Raw genomic sequence first — 27,683 nt, 5'->3', positions numbered from 1 at the left:
TGCTGTCCAATGAGCAGCTCGAAGTAGCTCGAAATTGTTCCCGTCCTGCTCGTTCTTTTTTGTCAACAAATCTGCATGAGCAGGACAGGGAGAAACTTCGATCTACTTCAAGCTCTCATTGGACAGCACTATTGACGTCATGCTTGCTGCCTTTTTTGTAGACTGGGAACATTTGCGCCTTTTTCCAGTAGGATGGAAACAAACCGGTTGATAGAGAAAGCTGAAGAAGGCTTCGAAGCGCTAAAAGTAGGGATACGATGTGTTTCTTGAGTATTGAGGACGGAATCCCATCGGGGCCTGGATGGAATGAGGGTTTCAGTCTTGATGCGGCATTGGAAATCGTCGTGTCAGAAACATCCACGCTGCTTAGCGTTTGATTTGTGACCGGAACATTCTCTGCGGCCAATGATATGTGATCGGCAGGGAGCTCTTCGTTTGAGAAAACGTTGGTGAACTTTGTAGAGAATAGACTGCAAATGTCTTGTCGTGTCGTGGCCGATAATTCATCCAATACAAAAGGATTTTGGATGTGATCGGAGTCTAGATTGATTTCCCTGTCGTATCGGTGATAATAGCTCTTACTTAAGCGTTTTTTATTCGTAGTTGAGCCTGACATAGTGTTGTTTGAGTGGGAGTGTACAATATTTGGTTAATATTTCGTGGGCGGCCTTCTTGGTTCTGCTCAACGTACGTAGTTAATTTGTCATCCAAGGAACACGGGAGCTATCGAGAGTGATCTTCTTCGGGACATGCCTATCTAAAGCATAAGACGTGCGAGAAAGTTTGTGCAGCGAGATTGACGTCGTCTGGATCCAGAATAAATATATCATAACTGCATAACTGACCAACAATCAAACTCAAAACAATTATTCAAATTATCGTTTATTAGTACCACTCTCTACAAATTATTTCATACAATAGATATATAAAAAAACAATAACAAATCACAACTTTTTCAGATAGTTTCCATTGCATCCCTGTGTCTTGATTTTGAATTTCTTAATACAAATTCCACCAAAAATCTGCCAATTGAGTGCCTTACTCTTCTACTCGAACTTTGGAGATAGGAGGAAAATCGATTCAAAATAATGGAGTCTAACGTTTTTTTACACATTATTTTTTGTTGTTATCAAAGAAGACATCATTTTTAAACATTTGGCTAGTTTGTCTTTGTTTACGGATTACATTCCACCTAACGTACGTATTATTCTTTATCGAAAAGGCACTTCGCTCCTAAAGTAATAAGATTATTCCGATTTCTACTTGATTTACATTTTTCCGATTATTTTTGCTTATTTAATTGAATACCTGTGTGAGTGAGCATTGTCCAATTACGTAGTTACTACGAGCAAGGGTATGTTTAGCTAAGGCTAGTATAGTTTTTAAAGAGATTTGAAATAAAAATGTTAAAATTTTTAATAAAAAAATCAGAACTTGCTTATTGGCAGGAAAATCTTCGCCACCTTCCGCACGGTTGCTTGGATAGAAATGCGAATTTAAAGCAGATCGCGTGCAACAGTCAACGAACACCGGATATTGGTGTATTGCACATTTCAAGAAAAAAAGAAATCCGAAATTTATTGTCAGACAAAAAAACTATTCTGCGATGAGGTGACCATTGACCACTGCACGAACCTGCTTCCAAAATGCCAGTTCCCAACTAGTAGTTGTACATCCCGTCCACGAGGAAGTCCATCCGGCGGTAGTGCCGCGTCAGCCAGAACTCCTTCGCCCGCCGGTACGACAGCAGAAACAGTCCCATCAGGAGCGGGATGGCGAAGATCAGGGTCACCACCGGGACGACGTATTCCCGGTGGCCACGGGGCGGTCCCATCAACGCCGGCGGGATGTACTCCTGGGAGAGCTCGGCCAGGGGTTCCTCCACGTGGAGGCGTCCGTTGGCATCGCTGACGGTGGATCCCGTGTTGTAGCCGGGTTTGGCCGCTTGGAGAAGTTTCGGTTCGTCGTCGACCGAGTAGGTGATTTTTGGCTTTTTTGGAGGTTTTGTTGTGGTTGATGTTGTTGTTGTTGTTGTCGTGCTGGTGGTGGTAGTCGACGTTGACGTTGTTGTCGTTGACGGCGGCGTCGTGGACGTTGTTGAATTCGTAGTCGCAGTGGAGGAAGAATTTGTTACCACCGCAGATGCATTATTGCTTGTAGTTGCATTGATCGCAGCAGGTGGTGGCACTGCAGTTGCATTTGTTTCCGCAAGCGTCGTCAAGTTGGCTGTAGCATTATGGTTTGCTACAACTGGATTATCTGTGTTGTTTACCTGAGGCATCGGCGATAGCGGCGTCGAAGCTGCCGTCGTAACGTTGCTTGATTGTTTCGCATCGCTAGCTTTCAGCGCTGTTTCAACATTTGGTGCCGAGGTCGACGTTATGCCATTTATATCAACTCCTTTCCGTGCGAAGATTCGACCCCGTTTCGAATGCTCCTGGCTGCTATCACCATGGGTGTCTCCCAGTGCTTGAATCATTTGCGAAACCGTCGCATTCAGTGCATTGTTTTGGGAAACCCCATTCGTCGACACTTCCCCTGAATTCACCAGAACCGTCCAACCAATCACGACCAGTAGCCAACAAATAGTCTTTCTGTTTTTCATTTTTGTGCTTGTAAAGTAATGCACCACAAGGGTTGTTGTATCTTCGACCGCGGGGGTCAATATTGCATATTTTGGAGTTGTAAAATTTCAACTTTTCAAAGAAAAATGTCTCACATCCGATTCACAGCACTGAAAATTTTGCAATGATTTTGACAGAAGGCGATTACAAAAGTACACATTCGTTGTACATTCTCGGTTATAAGTGTGGGGATATCAGGCAAGAATCATGAAACTTTTTTCTCATTCAATCATCTTGTTACGGGTTGTTGAACTGATTATCACATGAACGTCTCATTAAAATGCAAGTCAAAACTCTAAAGTCTGATCTATTTGATCAGATATCAGACGAGAAGAAGCATTTAAGTTTGCAACTTGTTTTTATAAATTACCTCATACTCCTGACCGGGAGTGTCTGCTAATGGTTGGTTTGTTTGTAATGGTTGTGTGCTTTTGTTATTACTTCGGCTGATTGTAGCTGTATGGGAACACGCCTGTCGCTTGTTTGATTTCGTTGATCAACACAGTGCACACTCACTCGTGAATGGATGTTTGAATGCTGATGCCCCTGCATCAAGCATGGTCAAATGCAGCAGGTAAGTGGAATGGATAAAGAATGAACGAGGCGTGTTTTATTATTGTTTTGGATTGGTATGTCGTGTTTGTATGGAATAAGGTACCGATGGTTGTTTTAATCTTATCGAGCCAGCCCAGGGCTGCAAGCCTCTCTAATAAAGAAACAAAAAAGCTTCCGTGAAATCGAACCGGTGTGCTCCCATTAACTTAAAGCACGACGGCAATTTATTTTCGCAGGTCCCATACTGCAGCTGAATTAATGTTTATGCAATGTTTGCTAAGATTCCTAAGAACATGGGACAGTTATGCGTGTAGCGGCGGTAAGTGAATTGCTCAGCGCAGATTGAGTCCTATAAGAGAACCCCAATGTACGGAAACTATTCTATTATAAGCCATGACAAGAACAGCAATTCTTACCTTATGGTAAAGCAAACATACTTAGAAATAAAATGCATCTGTGAATGTGTGATTGTGAGCAGGTTTCGATGGACTCTGTCCGTACGCAGCCAGTTCATACGAGGGGTTGCACTGTGACAGTATTTTGTTATCTCGCTTTAGATTTAAACGTTGATGAGCCAGAAGATTTCTTTACGTTCTCGGTTTTTCACCAGAGCCAAACCTTGAGATTTTATGATGATTTGGAAAAGGAAACACTTCTGAAGCAAGGAGGTGTCTTCAGAATGTGCAGGGAATGGGGATGTACCAGATGTTCACAACAGGTACAGCAAAACATTGCAAGGACGTCCTTATTCACAATAGCTTAGGAGTAGAAGGCCGAGAAGAAGCACCGCTGCCTACTAAAGCGTGAACCGGATACCTGGGACTCCTTCAATATCCGCGGCAATAGCAGCAAACGATGCCCTGTGCATATTTAGTTTTTAATTTTGCATAATTGACAGGAAATAGATAATAACTGGAACATGCTCACCAATTGAATTCCTCTGTTTGCGTCTCTTACTTCCCTGCCAACTTCCCTTCCCCCACCATCGCATCGGTTTGAGGCAGCACTGCTCGGCTTCAGTGTGGTCTCGGTAAAGTTAAATATCGACAGATACTCCAGCTCAACGCCGTGACGATGAAACGCATGTGATGTCCGGGATTTCTTCCTGGTGTCTGGTAGATGAATGTCACGATTGCTGCAAACTTTATAACCGTACGATCCGTCCGCGCCTTCCGAAAGGATTAGCGGATAGTTTAAGCGCCACTCCTAATGGAGACCATCCACCTGTTTTAGGGTTGCCCGGCCTAAGACCTTTCAGGGGAAAGGGTTATTGTTTTCCAATAATGGAAGGGAAGCGCAAAGATCGACAGGCTACAGGTATTCCAAATAAAAATTACTCCCCCTTCAAAACACCCTCGATCATCAAAAAGAGCAAAGACAATCTAGTTGAAAGCAAGAATATCCGCTCACAGTTGTTATCATCATCGGTTGGCTATAAACAGCTCACCCCGATCAGACCTAGGAAAAATGGAGAGTGTCCGTTGGTTGGATTCAGGGCCAACCTCCCCAGTAAAATAATCCAAAAGAAAATGCTACAAAATAACGAAACCGAGTGACATAACAACCTCCTCTACATTACCTCTTCTCGTTCATTTACGGTCGTCACCGAAAGCGAGAAAACATTTGCTGTTGCTGCTGACTTACTTGCTTTTGCCTTCGCCCTGCCTGGACGCGTAAATGTCGATCGCGGCCCCTTCCGGCAAAGTGAACCGCCGGGAAACTTCGAAGCTGCAAGGTGGGGTCAGGAGTAGTCCCTGGCTAAAACCTCTGTTTTACGCTCCACACTCGCACACTTTCTACTGCTAGCACGTTTAATTGATCGTACAATAGCTCGATCGACTTACTTCTTAGCTTCCAAATCACCTCACGACGCGAAACTAAATCGGACAACTCCTGCCTCTTCCACAATCCAGATCAAAGTGATCGAGTCATAGTCAAGAATCCTCAGATCAAATGCAAGATTGTCTTAATTCTTGGCCTTCGGTTTTGACCTCACGAAGTCCCTAGATCGCATTTCCCCCTCCTAACGATCGAAGTGCAAAAAGCAATTGATCCATTCGAATTGCAGCCCATTTTGCCAGCCGATCTTTCCCGAGAATTATTAAAGAGACTTTGTTGGGATTTTCCCCAGGTGGATGGTCACTACCCGACCCGTGACGTAATCACAACCGCTCGCCAAATGGTTTGCACGTTGATCTAGAACGTTCTAAGTGTTCTTCGAGCGTGAGAGAATAAAAGAGCTTTTGAAACGCGGTGTACTGGAATGGAATTATTTTATAGCTTTATACTATTTACAGGAACATATTAATTAAACTACTTTCTATAATTACATGAATTCAAATTGCTTTGTTATAAATATTTACACGACTGTACCGGACCGAATGGCCGTTACATCTTCGGCATACTTCCCTGAGCCATATCTTTGTTAGTCCAACATTTTTCAGCGTTCCTCTTTTTCTTTACAATCTTTTGGAATTATTATGCCTTCTTCACTTTCCATGTTTTGACTGAGAACAGTTTGACGCAGGAATAACATTTGGAAGTTCACTCGAAAACGCGTTTGAAAAAAATCGTTTTTTTCCATAGGCAAAAAAAAATACCAGCCGCAAAAAAAACTTGCAATCGTTGACTACTGCGATCTCATTTTCCTGTGGTTTGCGGATATTATAGGATAATTTTGATTTTCTTCAACGATAATATTATTAGGAGGATTCACTTAACGGCGTACACACAAAAAAAAATCGTTGGTGAAATTAAGAGAATCGTTGGTAAAATTAAGAAAATCAGTTAGTGATTTTCAGTAGAAAGTATTAGATTGTTAAATTTACAGTTGCAAAAATGTCAATTCGGTGAGAACATTTACAAGAGCTGACTTTTCAAAGTGACATTTTCCTCTCAGAACTAAATGTGCATTTTCCTTTCAAAATAACAATTTCCTTTTAAACTAAATGTTTATTAAACTTTTTAAAATAACAATTTCCTGTCAAAACTATATGTATATTTTACATTATAATCATCTGCGATGCATTCAAAACAACAAATGTTGTGCGCTTTCATTTAAAACTGAAAGCGCGCAACATTTGTTGTTTTGAACGCGATCTTAAGAAACCAAACATTCATTTCATTTATTTATTAAATACATCTAGTGAACTCAAACATATATTTTTAAATATTGATTAAAAATTATTCTTATTAAGTAGCTCGGTTTTCACTCCGCAGCGTTAAAGTGGCTATGAGTGGCGGGAAGTAACCCAACTGCGCACCGCAACTGTTAACATTGGCCCACCAAATGTTTGAAAAGCAGCTCCATATCAACTGATCAACATGAACGAACTGATGCATCTGAAATTATACAAACCACAGAGATTAGTCAACGATTACTCATTTGCCAGATTAACAACTCACCAGTTATTTGATTTCTGTTAGATAGGCCATTCCCATGTTGATATTTTAAGCGACCGACAAGATGTCCTTGGTCCTTGACCGTGACGGCTTTGATGGCATATCCGTAGTCGGAAGAGTCGCATAATTTCTTGTAGATAGAAGCTCGCATCCACTTCCAGTTGGTAACGGTGATTCTCTCTTTGGCGCAGGCAACATTTTCTTCGAAGCGCCCGGAAAGTTGATTACATACGCGCACTGATGGACGAAACGAAAACGCCTCGCACCTTTTCGGTTAGAGGCGGCACCGGCGCCTCTAATAGTATTTCTATCGCACACGCGGAAAATTACGGAAATCACGACGAAATCAATCTCCAGAACGCGAACTGGGACTATTTTTTCAACCCTTTTTGCTTTGCGCAACACGGTTACGTATTGCTCCATGATCCGAGAAGAAATTTCCATAGCTTTGATCGTTTCTATTACGTTCCACTTCAGTAGTAGCACCATAGGGTTGCGGCGGAGTGCATCAACGTGCTTTATTTTTCCCAGTCGATACCATAGTGAGCCCAAACCCCTTCAAAGTAACGCTCTATCCTGGCAATTTTGGTGCAATCTTTCCCCATGGTCATTTTGAAAGCGGCACAGTCAGTAAATTCAGTTTTGGAAGGGGGATTCAGTAAATACATTCCTGATTTTTTTTGCTGCAGATACGATAGCGAGCACTCCAGTTCGTAGCTGGTATAGTTTACCTCTGCTGTACATAGATGTTTTCTTGCTATTGTAGTACACAGGATAGAAAACACTGTTGCCTGGGTTTGGCGATGATTGAGTTCCCTTCGATGAACTTCCGGAAATATCCGGTTAGCCCAAGACACTGTTGAACTTCTCGAAAGTTTTAGTTCCGGAACCTGACCATAGCCTCGGTTTTCTCTAGAATAGGTAGAATTTCTCTGCTGCAAATATCATAACCAAGATATTCAATTCTTTTTTTAAGAAACTGGCACTTTTTCCACTTGATACGTGATCTGTTTTATCAGCAACGTCCAACGCCATCTTCCAACGGTGTAAAGTTTCTCCTAGTTCTCGGCAGGTATTAGCAGGTCGTCGATGTAAACCACGACTATTTTGTCCCGAATCAGCTCACTGAACACATCTTTAATGACCCGTGGAAAACGGTTATGATGTAGAAACCGAAAGGAGCCTTCAGAAACCTGAATTGCCCACACGAGCTACAAATCATGTAGTTCACATCACTTTTCAAGCACTGGAACATGGAAAAGCCATTCTCCAGATTCAAGGTTAAAATACTTTGGCAGAGTGCAGATAATCTAGAATGTCCTCGATCAAAGGAATAGGAATGTTATCGCGAATCATCATCGTACGGTTCAATCGGTGGTAGTCGACACAAAGGCGCCTAATTCCATCCTTCTTATGCACTAGTACTTTGGGCTGCTGAATTCAGAGGTGCTATTTTATAATGCCCCTGGTTCTAATAGGCCTTAACTTGGATTCTAATCTTCTTGGTAGTTGTTGATCAAACTTCGTCTCAAGACAATCTTAATCTTTACGGTATGTGACACTTGCTGCGGAAAGAGCAATTGTTGATCATTTTCTACTTCCCTTGCGAAGGTTCGATTTTGAACCTGTGTTAGTACTTCCTATCGTCCGGCACCAAGGATCCTCAAAACAAACGAACACTTTGAGGCTGAACTTCGCTCATTCCGCTGTAACGTTTGTCTCCAGAAAGCAAGTTTCTTCAAGGTAAAATTGGCAGAGGTACGGCCTCGCACCAAGGATTCTGAAAACAATCTGCAGAATTAAATTCTTTTCTACTTACCTCCACACAACACGTTCCTTGAGTCCACACAGTGTTCCGCCGTTGAGCGTTGTCAGCTTCTTTGCATCTTTTCTTATTCATGGGCAAATCGAGTTTGTCTTTCCAGTTCGTGCTAGTTAGTAGTGATACATCAGACACCAACTGTAAAAGAATGCCTCGTCGATACTGTGTTCAACGTCACTTCCATATACGTCTCGCGTATTGGTACGGGTAATGATTAAACACATTCAGCTCCTTGGGACGGTTTCTTCGAACATCTTTTAGCAATATGACTGTCGAACCCGCACCGGTAACAAATCACACTTCTCGAATTATTTATAAAAATTTAGCTTCTGCCGTAGAGTTATGATGACTTTCGTTTGGATGGTTGACTGCTATCTCACAGTATTGGAATTTCAAACCTTGATATATACGCAGCTTCTCTCGAACTTCCATAGATTTCACACCGTACAGGAATGTCTAGGTCAGGCCCATTATCATTAACGCCGTTCACTGTATGTGTGATGATGCCAACGTCCAAGTTGGCCTTTGCTCCTATCTCACGTATCACCAAAAAGTATTCCAACACATTCTCACCAAGTTTCCTCTTCGAGCACGGAGAGCCTAAAAATTACTCTGTTCTTCTTTTCATTGAACCTTCAACAAAACTGTTTCAGTAGGTTCCTACCGGTAATATGGTTCACAGTACCCAATGGATAGCTTCGCTAGACCAGTCAATTTTTTCTTCACAGCACGAATCTTCGCAAAATCGGCTGTCTAATAGAGTCGGCCATTTCATCGAAGTTACTAATCCACTTCGACGGAATATACTTCAGTGCCGCTAAACCCGTAGAAGGCTGATTCCACTTCATTCATCATAAATACTGTTTCCGATTGGTTGTCTATAAGCCGAGGCTTGATCTTCATATACTTGCTCATTTTCTATATTGTCATCGATATCATTTTGCTACCCGTCCACTATGTTTCCCACCGATTATATAGTACCACTGTGTAGGGAAACACCTTCACTGTTTCAAGATTGTCTTCATAATACGAAACGCGAATATCGTTTATATTATCACTCTGCCCATGCTGTTTCTGATGGGGCGTGCATGCAACTTGTGGCTCAGGATGTGCGACTATACGGAGTTCGTCGACAACGAGTATTGTCTGCCTCTTAGGGACTGCAGTTCAGTGAGCATTTCCCTTATCTGTTGCGTAAGATTTGCGATGGGTTGTTCAATTTCTCGGTTCAACATATATGTCATGCGAATATCCTCTGGAAAATAGAGTACCACCCGTGACGCTGTATCTTGTCGCAATGCAGCCTATTTTTCCGAAGCAACCAAGTGTAGTCGGGCTACCCTGTATGCTGACTATACATTCTAGGTACACGGTCTGGAAAAGTGAGAGTCACCGGAAACTGTAGCGCAACAGTTTATCGACAAATGGGCAAAAAGGGGTCTTATAATATCCTACGAGGTCGCACATCTTCTATTGCAGCTCAAACGTCGTCGTTTCTGACGCTCGCTTCCTGTTGAACGGTGAAGAAGCCGCTAATCTCGGCTGTGAAATCTGCAGATGATTGGGTTCAAACTTCCACGTGACCTATTCGTTGCTCAGGCCATAGCGCGGACAGCAAAAAATCGAAACAATCACATCTTACCGAAAACACAACGAGCATCGAACCACCTCCATGAATTGACGATTCACGCCTGCAGCTGCCCAGCCGTCTGACTAAGCGATCGTATGGCATGCTTGGAAACCGTATGTCTGGGAAGTGGAAAAACGTGCGCGCCGGAGATCCGCCATGCAAAGTCTAGCTAATTGTAAGACAACTACTGAATACGGGGTTTCACACCGTCTTCATCGACGGTTCTAAACACGCTGGAACAGCAGGGCCGCAATTATCAACAATGCAATTAAGGGAACCAACAGTCTCCCAAAAAAACAATGTGTTTTCGGCGAACTGTTACAAGAGGACAAAACAGCGGAGCGGAAGCGCAGAAGCCAACGAGATACTACACAAAGTCTTTCCAAAGTGCTGGCTGTTGCTGGTAGTTCTTGTAAGCAATGTGCAGTAGTTTCGGCAATGGCTGGCACTGTGGGTCAACACGTCCCATGAAGCACATACTACGCTTAATTCTTTTTTTTCAGAGCGTAGATACCGCCAACGTATGATTTACATAACAGCTATTCTGACGATTGTAAAGATACTGTACCAGCCGATCGTCACTATAGAGGAGAAGGAGAGCAGAGAGGACAAAATAAGAGTCATGTAAAATCCAGATGTTAACGACAATCCTTCACGGAACCCAAATTCACAAGTACTCGCGTTTTCAATTTCAATTTTACGCGATTATTTCACGCGTGACAATCACGCAATTTTTGGAAGCACCTAATGTATTTGAAAACGAAGATCCAATTAATTACGTGTAACGCAAAATGCTTTTCAACCCTCCGCTCGTCAATCCTTTTTGTATGAATCATTTGAAATTTGTAATGATCGTCACACTTCAGCTGAACCCCCTCCCTTTCTCAAAACACTATTTATATCACTAAGGAATACTTGAATCTGAGACCATTGACCAGATAAACTATCACACTTCTAATAACACCATACTCTTTGACCATTTTGGTAAAGTTCTCGGCACGCTTCTACATCATTCTCCATTATTACTTGATAAACCAACCTACAACATTCAAACCCGCCCTAAGGGTGTATCGTCACTTTCCGATCTGAAACCGGTTAACATCTTCTTCCTTCTTTCCATTGCATCTATATCTAACTCTGGTGGTCCCAGCAGATCGAGCTTCTTGGCTACCAGCAGGTACACTTCCATGGTCCTTCCCTTCACAAACCTTCCCGGGCTCGAAATCGTACCGTTCGGACAGCGTCGCACGCCGCTCCCCACCTGTATCCGACAGGGACGCCAGTCGAGTCATCGCGAGACCACATTCACCGCATCGCCCCAGATATCGTAGTAAAGCTTGCTCGTACCAATCACCCGCCGTCCGTCCCCAAAGTTGTACCGACCCATGATCAGGTTGAACTCAGTAGATCCCGGTTGAACGAATCACAACCTGTTGCATCGCGATGGCAAAGTCCAGACAACGTGAACAAATGCACGTTGTCTTCCCTCGGCTTCCAGGTCTAACCCGGACGCCGCCATAAGTAATTCTCGATAGTCTTGATCTTCTCCACGCACCGGAACTCCGGTCTCGCCAGCAGCTCGTCAAGTCTCCTATCAACTCGTTAAGTACTCGCAGATACTCCTTCCTCCAGATACGACTCGTCGTACATCTCGTTGAAGTTGACGATACTGGCGAAATAATTCCTCTATGTTTCTCCGAATACTGCTGGCCATTCTTCAGCTGCTCCCCACATGCTTTGGAATGATGTTGCAGCAGCATATCCGCTTGATTCTTCATGCTCTGCACCCGAATCTTGTCCTGATTCGCCACTGCACGCCATAGAAACAACCGATAGCTAATCTCAAACTCACGATTCAAGAACCACCAATACGAGAAGCAGCACAGATCCACGTAGATCTCTATCCGGTAGTCGTTGAACCAATCAAACTGCGCCTGCTGAAGTTCACGATCGCCTTCCTGTGTCCCATTGACGCGAACCACCGTCTCCTGCACTGCCACCCGGATCCATTTCTCAACACCAAATGCCGATGGCAATCACGAAAGCATACCGACGTCAGTAGCCATACAGTTACATCCAGCAGTTCAGCTGCGTAAATTACAAAATGTATCACACAGATAAACATCAGAAACCATAATGGAACTCAAAGATGTTGAACTTTCTACATCCATCATGGCGAAGTTCGACAGAATCGATATAACCGGAAGAGAATTAGGATCGCCTCACATATGCTACGGATACCAGTTGGAGACAACTCGGAGGACGCTGTCGAGCAACTCCGGGTGACGAATGAGCCGCGATTGACGGGCAAACTTGTGAACCCTTCGACAGACCTGTTTGGTGCAGATAAACAAAGCAAACAGCTGCACGGTGCTGAAGGCTATGAAAATGCAGACCCATATTTTGTACGAATCCAAATAAACCGACGGCGACAGCAGAACAACGAGGTGGATGTGGCGATGTAAATGAGGAACGATACGAATATGTCAATGTAGGTGTTGTACTTGGAGTAGCGAGTGTCGGAGGGCCTCCCTCCAGTTCGATTCACTTCCCAAACGGTGAGCTTGAACGGAACTCATGCTCCATTGACAGATTTGAATTTAGGAAATCGGTAGGAGCGGCGGTTTCACCAAATAACTCGCTGACTTCGTGATTATCCCTAACGCAACGAATCAACTGCAGATCTGATTGTTTTCGTAGCTGTTGAGACAAGCTGCCAATGGATCAGGGTGATGCTCTTTGATGACACAGCGAAGATCATTAAGTTACCATTGATTTTGCAATCTCGGCCGCATTAGCAGAAGACGCACTCCTGCTGCTCGACCGCTGAAAGACTAGACTGAGAACTGGTGAAGTAACCGCTGACTCGATGTGCTGAAAGAGCCGCACTTTGATTCATCAGCAGATCTGCTGCTGTATGCTCGATCGTCGGCTGTTCGATCGAATGCCGAGTCCTTCGGGAAGTCGCCGATGGACACAGCTGGCGCCATCGCAGTAACCTACCGCTAGGGCAAACCGAACTATGTCTACTATTCAACTCTACACTATGAGACGCGATCGTTGAGCTACGAGGTCCCCACAGGCGCTTCCGTTATCAGCGAAGCCTTCTCGCACTGGGATCGGTAGCTGCCAGTTCGGGCAAACGGTGAGACATCACTACGGCTTTGGAAATGTACGACCTCACGTCGATGATGTCGTCAAACACGAATTCTGACTAAGATTGGAATTATTGTCGCCGCAAACCGACACTCATAGATTTCGAGCCCTCCACCTCTGACCGTAGCCCCTGACCGGACGGCACTCGACACTTCGAGTGTGTGGCAGCTCGATCTCAGTACGATCACTATGGTATACTGCTGGTAGCCTACACCCCACTCTCTGCTCTACTACACATGGCACTTCTTCGCTTTTCCTACATTATCACAGTCTTTTTCCTTCATCTCCGCGGCTATAGTTACTATTGCCACCTGACCATTGCTGCTGCCGTTAACGGCCGACGACGTTCCGAAGTCCACTTCTTCAGTAGCCGTCCCATCTTCCACTCTTGAACTTGGATCCCTTCTCGTTAACAACCGATGCAACGACGCAGGACAAATCTTCGTCCGCATCGTCCGAATCGATCCGTTTGGCATCGACTTGGTGCTGACGATGATCTTGGGCTTTTCTATGTCCCGACTCTTACCTTTGAGAAACCTGGTCATCTTCGAAAGCGATGCTATTCGTGGCCGAGGACTTGAAACCGGCGATGGATTCAGTGATGTTGAAACCGGACCGGCTGGCGATCCGGCGGAACAGCAGGATGTATCGACGATAGATTTGTGGCACTTTGCGACAGACAACAGGCACCGGATTCGTGTCCATCGCTCAGGCTATGATTGTGGAAGGAGTGTCGGTGGTGGTTTCCATCCAGCGTAGAGGACGCCTGCACTGTTGCAGCCATCCGCTGGTAGACCCAAACTCGACACCCATCCGTAATGGAACTGACGGGGTCCGGTTTCTTCCCAAGAACGAAGTATGTTCGATGACCTGTGGAAAAGATTGCGGGATATTTACGTGTTGAAAAATCAATGGAATTACCATCGACTTCTTCTCCTTCTTCAATGACGTAGGAATCACCAAGAAAACTGAGGTTTCCTCCGAAACGTGAACCTGGTCGGACGGCCACTGGACTCCATTCTGGAAAAGTTTGATCAATACAAAAAACGTTATAAGCCATGAAACATAATGGTTCATCTGATATTTACTGCTAACAATGATTTGGTTAAGAGATTAATTGGAACCGGCTGAATATTAAAAAAGACGAAGAAAACACTCATTCTTATGAGCTGTACAATTTTTGAACAAATACTTGAAATTTTTTATCACAGTTTTAACAAAAGTTAATAAAATCTAGTCAAATAAACGCAAAAATTAAAGTATTTGACAGAGGTTTTGCAGAAGGGATTTCGATATTCAAGATAACTGAACTGAACCTAAGAGGATTTGGAAAGAATTACAAACAATTACTTTAAAAGTATTTCAAAATGGATTGCACCAGATACTCAGAAAGAATTTCAAGGGAGCCCCTAAGGTGATTGTAACTGAATCTCAAGCAGATTCAAAAAAAATATCGAACGGAAACACGAAAAAGACAGCAAACAAATCTGAACTGCAGTTTCTAAGGAATGGAAAGGTTCTAACAGAATCCGCAATAGATTCCAGATGACTCGACTGAATCTGAAAAAATTCGACCGAATGCGGAAGAATCCACGAATTCTGGAGGATTCAGCAATCCAAAAGCATTCGTAGTATCCTCAAGAGAATTCCGTCAGTATCCCGAAGAGGATTCCGACAGTATCCCAAGAGGCATCTCGACAAAATCTCGAGGGAGATTCCGAAAGAATTTTGAAGATAATTCCGACCGAACATTGGATTGAACTCCGACAGAATAACCGACTGAATTCCGGAAGAAATTTCCTTTGAAATCCAACAAGTTTCAGAAGACGATTCCAAACGAAGTCCGAAAAGAATTCCAACCCTACCTGAAGAAGATTCTGACAGAATCCCGAAAGCGAATCTTAATAGCATCCCGAATGGGGATTCCGAATAACAGCATCCGGAATGGGGATTCCGACAGCATCTCGAAGGGATTACAGAATCAATGGACCGACAGAATCTCGAATGGGGATTCCGACAGAATTCATGGGATTCCGAAGATCGAATGGGACCTGACAGAATCGAAGGGATTCCGACAGAATCCCAAGTGATTCGACAGAATCCCGAAGAGGATTCGACCGAATCCGAAGGATTCCGACAGAATCCCGAAGGGATTTCACAGAATGACGAAGGATTCGACAAATCCCGAAGGAGATTCAACAGAATCAGGATTCGAAGAATCCGAAGAGATTCCGACAGAATCAAGGGGATTCCGACAGAATCGAATGGGGATTCCGACAGAATCCGAATGGGATTCCGACAGAATCCCGAATAGGGATTCCACAGAATCGAATGGGGATTCGACAGAATCCGAATGGGGATTCCGACAGAATCCGAATGGGAGTTCCGACAGAATCCCAGGGGAGTTCCAGAATTCGAATGGGGATTCCGATAGATTCGAATGAGGGGATTCCGACAGAATCTCGATGATTCCGCAGAATTCCAATGGGATCTGACAGAATCTCGAATGGGGATTCCGACAGAATCGAATGGGGTTCCGACAGAATCCGAATGGGATCCGACAGAATTCCTGAATGGGGATTCGACAGAATCTTGAAATGGGATTCCGACAGAACTTTCCCGAATGGATTGACAGAATCTCCGAATGGGGAAGTTCGACAGAAATCGAAGGGGATTCCGACAGAATCCCGAAGGGATTCGACAGAATCCGAAGAGATTCCGACCGAATCCTCAATGGATTCGACAGAATCCGAAGGATTCGACAGAATGACCGAAGATGTTCGACAAAATCCTCGAAGGAGATTCCAGACAGAATCCGATGGGGATTCCGACAGAATCCGAAGAGGATTCGACCGTCTGAAACGGATTCGATCAGAATCTCGAATGGATTCCGACAGAATCCCGAATGGGATTCCGACAGAATCCCGAATGAGGATTCCGAAATCTAGAAATGGGGATTCCGACAGAATCAATGGGGATTCCGAAGTCTTCGAATGGGATTCGACAGAATCATCCGGAATGGGATCCGACAGAATCGAATGGGGATTCCGACAGAATCCGAATGGATTCCGACAGAATCTCGAAGGGGATTCGACAGAATCCGAAGAGGGATTCTGACAGAATCCCGAAGGGGATTCGACAGACCCGAAGAGTTCGAGAATCGAATGGGATTCGACAGAATCCTCGAATGGGGATTCCGACAGAATCGAATGGGGATTCGACAGAATTCACAATGGGGATTCGAAGAATCCCGAATGGGATTCCGACAGAATCCCGAATGGAATTCCGACAGAACCCGAATGGGGATTCGACAGATCCCGAATGGATTCCGACAGATCTCGAATGGGGATTCGACAGAATGAATGGGGATTCCGACAGAATCCCGAATGGGGATCCAGTATCCATCGAATGGGGATTCCGACAGAATCCCGAATGGGAGATCCGACAGTGATCTTGAAAGGATTCCGACAGAACTCCCGAGATGACGACAGAATCCGAATGGGATTCCGACAGAATCCCGAATGGGGATTCCGAGAGAACCCTGAATAGGGATTCCGACAGATCCGAATGGGGGCGATTCGACAGAATCCCGAATGGGGATTCCGACAGTCCCAGAGATGGGGATTCCGACAGAATCCGAATGGGGGATTCCGAGCAGGATTTCGAGAATAGGGATTCCGACAGAATCTCGAGATGATTCAGACAGAATTCGAATGGAGGATTCCGACAGAATCATTCACAGAATGGGGATTCCGAACGAATGAATGGGGAGTTCCAGAACTAGAATCGGAAGTCTCGAATCCGAAGGGGATTCCGACAGACACGAAGGGATTCCGACAGAAGTCTCCGCGAATGGGGATTCCGACAGAATCGAAGGAGTTCGACAGAATCGAATGGGATTCGACAGAATCCGAAGGAGTTCGACAGAATTCGAATGGGATTCCGACAGAATCGAAGGACCTCAGATCCGGAAGGATTCCGACAGAATCCCGAAGAGGATTCCGACAGAATCCGAAGGGATTCGACAGAATCCTGAAGGGGAACTTGACAGAATCCTCGAAGGATATCACAGATCAATGAGAGTTCCTGAGAATCCTTCGAGGAGAGGATTCGACCATAATCCTCGAAGGGGATTCCGACAGAGATCGAATTCCGACAGAAGGATTCGACAGAATCCCGAAGGATTCCGACAACGAATCCCGAAGGGATTCCGACAGAACTGAAGGGATCGACAGAGATCCCAGAAGATGAATTCCTGACAGTATCCCGAAGGGATTCGACAGAATCCCGAATGGGGATTCCGAAGATCCGATGGGGATCCGACAGAATCCCGAAGGGGATCGACAGAATCCCGAAGGATTCCTGAACCGAAGGATTCGACAGAATCCGCAAGGGGATTCCGACAGATCCGACGAATCGAGAGAAGATCGACAGAATCCCGGAATAGGGGATTCCGACAGAATCCAATGGGATTCCGAGCAGAATCCAAATGGGATCCGACAGAATCCCGAATGGGGATTCGACAGAATCCCATGGATTCGATAGATGAATGGGATTCCGACAGAATCCTCGAAGCGAGTTCACGACAGAATTCCGAGATGGGGATTCGACAGATCTCGAATGGGGATTCCGACAGAATCCCGAAGGGGTTCGACGAATCGAGAATAGGGATTCCGACAGAATCGAGGTTGAGAATTCGATGTCGACAGAATCCCGAATGAGGGATTCCGACAGAATCCCGAATGGGGATTCTGACAGAATCGAAGGGGATTCCGACATCCGAATGGGATCTGACAGAATCTCGAATGGGGATTCCGACAGAATTCGCAATGGGATTGACGAGATCCTGAGATGGGGATTCCGACAGAATTCAGTCAGGATCTGGGATCAGAATCCGAAGGGGATTCCGACAGAACCTGAAGGGATTCCGACAGATCCCGAAGGATTCCGACAGAATCCCGAAGGGACTGACAGAATCCCAAGGGATTCCAGAGATCCCGAAGGGGATTCCGAAATCGATGCAGATGATGGGGAGTTCTGACAGTCGAAGGGGATTCCGACAGACCCGAAGGTGACAGAATCAGAGGGATCAGCCAGATTCCGAATCCGGAGGATTCCGACAGAATCCAAGGACTGCAAGCCGAGGATTCCGACAGAATCCCCTGAAGGGATTCGACAGAATCCCGAAGAGTTCCGACAGAGCATCCCGAAGGATTCCGACAGAATCGAAGGGATTCCGACAGAATCCGAAGGGGATTCCGAAGAATCGAAGAGGATCTCGACAGATCCGAAGATTCGAAGTCAAAGGGAAGTTCGACAGAATCCCGAAGGGGATTCCGACAGAATCCCGAAGGATTCGACAGATCGAAGGATTCCGACGATCCGAAGGGGATTCCGACAGAATCAAGGGAATCGACAGAATCCGAGGGGATCTGACAGGATCCTCGAAGGGACCTGACAGAATCCCGAAGGGGATTCCGACAGAGTTCCAATCGAAGGATTCGACAGAATCCGAAGGATTCCGACAGAATCGAAGATTCCGATATCCCGAAGGATTCCGAAGAATCCCGAAGGGATTCACGATCCCAGGACCTACAGATCTCAAGGATTCCGACAGAATCCCGAAGGGATTCGACACTCGAAGGACTGACAGAATCCGAAGGATTCCGACAGAATCCCGAAGGATTCCGACATCTGAAGGATTCCTGAAGAATTGAAGGGGATCTGACAGAATCGAAGGGACCTGACAGAATCCCGAAGGGATTCCGACAGAATGAAGGACCTGACAGAATCTCGAAGGACCTGACAGATCTCGAAGGGATTCCGACATCCGAAGGGATTCCGACAGAATCCCGAAGGGGCCCAGAATCCTGAAGGGGATTCCTGAGAAGGATCCGACAGAATCCCGAAGGGATTCCGATAAGGATCGACAGAAGTAGTTTCTGACAGATCCAAGGATTCCGACAGAATCCCAAAGGATTCAACAGAATTCAAGGATTCGATATCCTGAAGGACCTGACAGAATCTAAGGGATCTGACAGAATCCTGCAAGGACCTGACAGAATCCCGAAGGATCTGACAGAACTGAGATTCCGGAATCCCAGGGATTCCATAGATCGAAGGTAGATCCCGAAGGATTGACAGACTCTGAACTGGAGGGATTCCGAGTAATCTGAATGGGATTCCTGACACAGAATCCCGAGGGATTCCGATGTGGTCCGAAGGATCTGACAGAACCTGGCTACAAATTCTGAGTCTGACAGAATCCGAATGGATTCCGACAGGATCCCGACAGGACTCTGACAGAGATCTGAAGATCCTGACAGAACTCCAGGACGACAGAATCTCGAAGGATTCCGACAGAATCCTGAAGACTGACAGAATCCGCAGGTCTGACAGTCTGAACAGACCTGACAGATCCCGAAGGGGATCCGATAGATCCCGGAAGGACCGACAGATCCTAAGACGAGATCCCGAAGGACCTGACGAACGAGGACTGCAGTCGAAGACTGACGAACCGATGATGACAGAATCCCGAATGGGATTCCACAGATTTCGAAGGACCTGACAGAATCCTCGAAGGGGATTCCGAACCAAGGGACCTACTGAAGGATTCCGACAGACCCAAGGGACCTGACAGATCCGCGAAGGATCCTGAGATCCTGAAGAACTCGAAGCCAAGATTCCGACAGAATCTTCGAAGGGATTCCGATCCCGAAGGATCCTGACAGGCTGAAGGATTCGCGAAGGATTAGGCCTGACAGATCCTCTGAAGAACGAATGCCTGAGGGGATTCCGACAGAGACTCTGGAAGGGATTCCGACAGAATCTGAAGGGATTCTGACAGAATCCCTGGAGGATCCACGGATCCTGGAAGGGATTCCGCAGAATTAAGATCTTGACAGCCCAAGGATTCCACAGAATCCTGAAGGATGAGTCCAAGGAACGATCCTGAAGGATTCGACAGAGATTTGAAGGACTGAGATCTCAATTAGGATTCCTGACAGAGATTCCAATGACCTGACAGATCCGAGTCGATGAAGGATTCCTGACAAGGAGATCTGAAGATTAAGGACCTGACAGTCTCAAGGATTCCGACAGTCTCTGAAGGGATTCTGACAAGCCAAGGATTCTGAAGATCCGAATCGACGGTCTGACAGATCCCGAAGGGATCTGACAATTCTCGAAGGATCTAGATCCGAAGGGGATTCCGAAGGATCGAAGGGATTCCTGACAGAACTTGAAGGGATCTGACAGATCCTGAAGGGATTCCGATGATCTCAGATTCTAGGGGACTCCGACAGAATCCAAGGGATTCCGACAATCGCTGGGATTCTACAACTATGAGACAGATCCTAGCCGACAGATCGTCGAAGAATGAGGACCTGACAGCAGATCCTGATGAAAGGACTGGTCTGAGACCGAAGATCCCTGGAAGGACCGATTCTGAGGAACTCAGGTCTATCTGGAATCGAGGATTCCGACAGAGATCCCGAAGGGGATCCTGAAGATCCTAAGGATCCGACAGAATCTCTGAAGGGATTCCGATGATACACCCGAATAAGCAGGATCCGACAGACTCTCAAGGATCCATGCTCAACTACAGCCAGGACCTGACATCTCTGAAGGATCCGACAGAATGCAGTTCCGAAGGGACTTATAAATCCGAGGATCTAGAACTGAAGGATTCCGACAGAATAGCTTAAAGAAGGATTGACGCAGATCCGAGGATTCCAGATGCCTGAAGGGATTCCGACTAAGTCTCAAAGGGACTCTGACATCCGAGGATTCCGACAGAATCCGAAGGGGATTCCTTGACAGATCCTGAAGGACTCTGACAGAATTCCAAGGGATTCAGACACAGCCAAGGATTCCGACAGAATCCGAAGGACCTGACATCGAATGCCTCACTGAAGGGGATTCCGACAGATCCTCGAAGGGGATTCGACAGAACGAGGATAGTCCCAAGGATTCCGACAGACTGGTCGCAATCCTGAAGGACTTGAGCAGAACTCGAAGGAATCCGACAGAATTGATGGGGAACTGACAGAATCGTCAAAGGGGAACCTGACAGAATCCCAAAGGATTCCTGACAGAACCTGAGCGATTCGACAGGATCTCGAAGGGGATCTCCGACAGAATCCCAAGGATTCCGACAGAATCCCGAAGGGGATTCCGACAGAACTCAAGGGGATTCCGACACCGATTCAATGGGATTTCAACAGAATCTGATATGGATTCAACAGATTTGAATATGGACTCGACAGAATCCCGAATGAGGGATTCCGATAGGTCCCGTAAAAGGATTTCGACAGAATCCCGACAGGGATTTGGACAGAATCCTGGAAAAGGATTCCTTAATCTCGAATAAGATTTCTACAGGTTCACGAAAAGGGATTTCGATAAAATCCCGAAAAGGGGTTCCAACAAAATCCTAAAAGGGATTCCGACAGAATCCCACAAAAGGATTCTGACAGAATCCTAAGAAATGCCGACATAAGTTTGAAATGGGATCCCAACAGTATCTTGAAAACGGTCTTCGACAGAATCCTGAAAAATGATTTCGACAATATACCGCAAAGAGATTTCAACAGAATTCCAAAAAGGGATTCTGACAGAATACTTAAATGGATTTCGGCAGAATCCAGACATCAGAATCTTTGAAATGGTTTCCGACAAAACTCCGGAAAAAAATCACTTGAGAAATCTCCCAAACATGTTTTAATCAGAACATAAAAAGGGATTCTGACAGAATGCCATAATACGGATTCCGACAAAATTTTGAGAATGTATTCTCAAACTAAGAAGAAGGATTCTAACTCAACCTGAAAATGGATTCCAACAGGATCCTAGCAGGGTCCCAAAAAAGGATTCCGACAGAATCCTAAAAAATGATTCCGACAAGGTTTCAAAAAGGGATTCCAACAAAATCCTGAAAAGGGGGATTCAGACAGAATTCCGAAATGGGATTCCGACAACATCCCGGAATGGGATTTCGACAAAAAATGGGTTTCGACAGAATCCCAGAAAGGCATCCCGAAAAAGGATTACAATATATTCCTGAAACGGGTTTTCAACAGATTTCCTACAGATTCCCGACCAAAGATGCCGACAGAATTCCGAAAATGGATTTAGACAAAACCCTAAAATGGGATTTTACATGACAGAATCTTGAAGGGGTTTTTCAAAAGATTTTCGACACAATTCGAGCTAAGTACCACTTAAGTTTGAATGGAATATCATTGAAATTAAAGGAAAACCACTTAGATTTGTTCGTTATCTTCCTGAAATGCAGCGGAATTATGGTATGATTTATACTAAATCTCATTGTGCTTCGAGAAGAGTCACAAATTGAGCGGAATGAATTTCGAATTTCGAAGGAAAATTCCAGAACAAACTCTAGAAAAATCTCATAAGAATTCGAACGAAATCTCACTAAGTTTTGGGTGGAATTGTTTAGGTATTTTACCGAAATCTCAGAGACAGCCGTAAACGCGTAGAGGTTTGTTCAAAATTATAAAAAAATTCGATCAGAAACCAGAGAGATTGGAACCAAAAAACGATTCAGATATAGTCAAAAAATTTAAATAACATTCTCAGTGAGATTGGTATAGGATTAAAAAGAATTTTGATTTTATTTTCCACATTGGATTCAAGATTCAAAAATTTACTCTCAATCATAGTTGCACTACACAGTTGGCAAAAAATCTGCTCTTTTATTTCTCACAATTTTACTGTAGTTGGGTCGACTGTAACGTTCAATCATAAATATGAGTAAAAGGCTATGTCGTTCATCTGATTGAAACGAGTTTTATTATTCATCCGACGTTTCGACACGGCTGTAGTGTCTTCTTCAGGAAAAAAGTTATTTTTTTGTTTCTTGTCTTTTGTTCTGTTTGCTTTTCTCGTATTTTTGTCTTATGTTTTGTTTATTATAAGACAAAAAACGAACAAATAACACTTTCCCTAAATAAAAAAATATAAGTTAAAAAAACTTTCCCTAACGAAGACACTAAGCCCGTGTCGAAACGTCGGACGAATAATTAAACTAGTTTCAATTAGATGAGACTGCGTAGCAAATTTCACTCATATTTATTTTTCATAATTTTAACAATAAAATAAAATTAATTCAATAAGTGAGTCGATCTGTCAAAATGGTGCACGCTACAGCAACGCGGTCGCGTACACAGCAAATACACGTATTACACGAGTAGAACTACTCTTCTCTCAACGAAGTGGCAAAGCATTGAGTTGAACCTGATAATAAAAAAAAAATCTAAGTGCTAAAACCAAACAAGAAATTTTCCAATTAGCCATACACAACCCGCACTACCAAATTGCTCATTGCATGGGAGTAAGTGGCTCATTTACATGCGTGGTGAATTTTACTCATCAATCTCTTCATCTACTAGGGGGCATCCACAGTACGTCACGTCAGTAGTCTTGGAGAAGTGACGATCCATGCAAACATTTTATAGTGATTTAAATACAAAAGGTGACGAAGGGGAGGGTGAAATCGCCAATTTTGGCGTGACGCACTTTATGGACTTTCACTACGTGACAGAATAAAATTGTGTTTCCCTCCAATTTCTGATTTCCGTCCCTCTTCGAGAATATGGAGTAAATTTCATAACAGGGATGAAATAAAAAATCAGTCAGACTGCCGTTATATTTATATTTGTCCCATGTTTGCTGGGATTCCCTATACATGGGATCTATGCGTATAACGGCAGTACAGTGGTGCCGAATATTCACAACCCTGCTTACAAACAAACTTATATCAATTTTGCTCCACTTACTTGTTCGCCAGTGTAACATCGTTCCATACGTCGAATTTCACCGCTTGTTCCAGATCCCTTACAGCACTGTACCCGTATGAACCCCCACCCGCATCTTCAACTCCTTCGTGCCTTCCGCGTCAAACGTCCGTATCGACATAATCATTCCCAGTCCCATTTCCACGAACAGATCGCGTGATCCGGCCCTCGGTTCCGGACAATTCACCACACAATAGTAGCAATCCTCGAGCGTCGAAATCTTCTCCGCACCCATTCATCAGACACAAATCGTCGAACCGCTCGAACAAGTCGTTCAATATCTCCACCAACTGTTCGGCTGTCTTCGTCGAGGACATCTTCGTGAATCCGACAATGTCCGCGAACAGTATGCTCGCAGTTATCCATGCTGTTCATGTGGAACGGCCTGAACAAGCTTTTTAGATCCGAGGGCGTCGCCTCCGCGGTGGGCATCGCCGAAACTCATCCCCTAACCACGCTGCCGCTCTCCTTCAACAGCAAATCCGCCACCTTCCGGAGGCATCATCGAGTGGATCATCTTCCTTCAGCTGCTTCTCCATCTCCCGAGCGCTCCGAACCAGCAGATTCTGTCCCACCTTCATGAACGTCCCCATCCGGACTATGGTCATGATCAGAATGTGCACACCCAGCAGGTGGACGTAACCGTATCAACATCCGGATTATAACTATTTTGTAAACGAATCCACTACTGCTGGTATTAGACCCGTCCGAGAACTCCACGCCAGCATCACGTCCACATCCGGTTGTTGGACGGTGCGCCTGGGAAAACGAAAGCACTTCAAAGCACACGAATAGGTGAAGCGATGCTGCACAGCCACAGTGGGGAATGATGGTGTAGATGAGATACTCTCGATGCAGATGGAGAATGCCCCAACGGGCTGAGGGCGTCCTCGGTGAACATCAGCAGGAACAAGCGAGAACATGCAGAGCAGGATGGCGACAGATCGAGATGAAGTTGGTGTAGCTGATAGATGTCGGGTGGTGAGCGATGCCCACTAGGCCAATATCAGGATTTTAGGCCTGATCGATCCTGTCAGTAGGTGATATGAGTAGGCCCTCCATCGAACAGGAAGTCAGCAACCAAACCAGCGAGCAAAGCAAGAGAGAATAGCGAATCTGAAAAGGAATACTCTCATAATAACCATTCATTGGACTCGAACAAGCAGCGTACCTGAATTTGAGTCTAATCTGAGGGAAATACCTGGATTGGAACTGCCTCCAGGACGGGTGAGTGAACCGGGATCGAACCAGGAGCGGGCAGCCCGCTTAATCACCGGAAGCATCACGCTGCAGACGAGTGGCGCCGTCCGGTTTGGGTTAGATAGCTCTGGATGTAGGGCGCCAGTGAGATTTGATGTCTTCGACGGAACCTTTGTAGTTGTCGGTGAAGGGCATCGTCGTCATTGACGTCGACCGCCGGTGACGGATGGACTGAATGAGAAAATAGGAAATAGAAAGGCATTGTCAATATGGTTGAAACATATGTAGTGCGACTTCATGGCATTTCGTATACTGGGTGATATAAAAGAGTTCAAAAGTGAATGGTCTGTCTAATAAAACAATCTTCTGTATCGTTCCTATCAAATGCAGTGATCAGCCAATGATAATGAAATTCTACGAAGAACGAGATCAGCATTAGATCAGGTATCTGATTGGCCAAATTGTGGTGGTGCAGGCCTAAACTATTGTATGAGATAATATCGATTCTATTGTTACCACAGAAAATGATTTGCTAATTGGCCTCTAGGCATACTCCAAAGTAGAGTATTTTAGCACATATCCTGAATTCTGAGGAAGCAAGAACGGGATATTGAACACCACTTCATGGAAGACTAGAGAACTCTCGACCCTCTTAGATGTCACGGGAGGATTTGGAATTGTAAGTATGAAAGGTTTTCAGTAGCAAATATTTTTTAGAACGAGTGGAAATATTTAACAATAAAGGTACAAAGTAGAAAAGGAGGACGATCCAGGGACGATCATCTTTCAAAGCAAAAGCTCACTCTCAAATATAATCTAAGAATTATTAATAATGTATAAATAATTTTAACTGAGGCGGTCAATAATTTCTGAGACGAAGAGAGATATGTTTATAATTGGAATATTGATACGTTAGGGTGGTTTTGACATTTTCTCATGGGAAAACTGTCAAACGCACGCAACGTATCAATTGTGTTTGCACCATAATATCACACCTAGTCGAAAGGACACAACAAATTCGCAAACAAGATTTGAACAGAGTCCCATTTAACTAGATAAAATGAATGAAAATGATAGAAAATAATTTGAAAAGCGATCCTCAAAGGAATCGAAAAAATTCAGGAGTTCCGGCCATGGGTTCAAACGGTATCCAGGAGGGTATTCAAACAGGATTCCGAAGAGCATTTGAACAGAAACCTGGAAGGCAACCAACATAAACCGGCAGGATTCCAGCGTATTCCCAAAGGTGATCGAATAGGAATTCTGGAAGGCAGAGATTCGGACACGAAACCGAAATGGATTCTGAACAGCAAACCAAATGACATCAAACAAATTCTTATGGTATTGAACGGAATCTCAAGAAAAAACACCAAACCATAAAAAAAGAAGATTTGAAAAAAACCTGAGAATGATAAATTGATCCCGAAAGAAGTTAGAAGAAAATCCTGACGATAAATTTAAAAAAATCACAGAGAAGAGTTCATCTTCATTCGCGTGCTTGTGTAAAAGTTGTACTGGTCATTTTAGAGTCGTTATGCCCCGTTGTGCAGGTGCTAGTGTTAAATAGGAAGAAAATTTGCGTGTGTTTACTTTTTGAGCTAGTTCGAATTGCCTTGTCGCTCTAGGTGGCAGGCTACATTGTTTATGTAGTGAGCCAACGCTATCACTTTTTTTTTTTTAATCTTTCGTTTATTTGGAAGGCTCATTTGCCGTGAAGAACGCCATCACTTAGTGAGATTGAGTTTTATGCGGGCAGCCTGCGTTGGCGGCGCTGAGGTGCGATTTAAATTTCATATTACGTTTTACGAAATTTTGTTCGAGCATCGATGTCTGTTCTCTGTGAAAAATCCCAAAAGAATTTAAACAAATTCGAAAAAATCGAAAGATCTGACGCAAATCTCTAAAGAGATTTAAAAAAAATCCAGAGCCACCTAGTGATGATGATTCCAGATGAACGTCAAAGGTCAAAAGGTCGAAGTGTATCATAACGCCGAAGGTCAAAACATCGAAGGACAAAAGGTCGAAGGACAAAAAAGTTCGAAGGACAAAAGACAAGGAACGAGTAGTGAAAGAGAGGCGTAAAAAATAAATAGCATAGGTAACGAGAAGTGAGAATTGTAAGGAGAATGAGAGAGTGGAGATGTAGTAAAGTGAACAGTGAGTAGGTGAGTGAGAAGTAGAAGTGCGAGTGAGAAGTGAAAGAAAAAGAAGAAGTAAGAAGAGAAAGTGACAAGTGAGAAATGTGATAAGGAGAGATAAAATAGAAGTGAAAAGGTAGAAAGAAGCAGGGAGGAAACATATACGGTAAGAAAGAGAAAAGAAGAATGAAAAGAACAAAGAAGAAAAAAGAACAAAAAGAAAGAAAAGAAAGAAGAAGGAAGAATGAAGATGAAGAAGAAAAAAAGACGAAGGAAGAAAAGAAGGAGGAAAGAAGAAAAGGATGAAAAGTCAGAAAGAAGTAAGGAATGGAAAAATAG

General features: G+C 44.4%; 1 protein-coding gene and 1 pseudogene across 1 annotated transcript; both read right to left on the bottom strand.

Moving 5' to 3' along the window:
- Window positions 1-866: 866 nt before the first annotated feature.
- On the bottom strand, window positions 867-2,988 carry LOC134213092 (uncharacterized). Its single transcript, XM_062691698.1, has one exon. It carries the CDS (start codon window positions 2,603-2,605, stop codon window positions 1,661-1,663), a length of 945 nt encoding a protein of 314 aa, XP_062547682.1. The 5' UTR covers window positions 2,606-2,988; the 3' UTR covers window positions 867-1,660.
- Window positions 2,989-11,081: 8,093 nt separating this feature from the next.
- Window positions 11,082-25,422, bottom strand: LOC134207231 (adenylate cyclase type 9-like; annotated as a pseudogene).
- Window positions 25,423-27,683: the final 2,261 nt, after the last annotated feature.

Source organism: Armigeres subalbatus, chromosome 1 (assembly GCF_024139115.2).
Source record: "Armigeres subalbatus isolate Guangzhou_Male chromosome 1, GZ_Asu_2, whole genome shotgun sequence".
NCBI classification, from domain to species: Eukaryota; Metazoa; Arthropoda; class Insecta; order Diptera; family Culicidae; genus Armigeres; species Armigeres subalbatus.
Note: the sequence above shows the minus strand (reverse complement) of the source record. Positions and strands in the feature narration are given on the sequence as shown.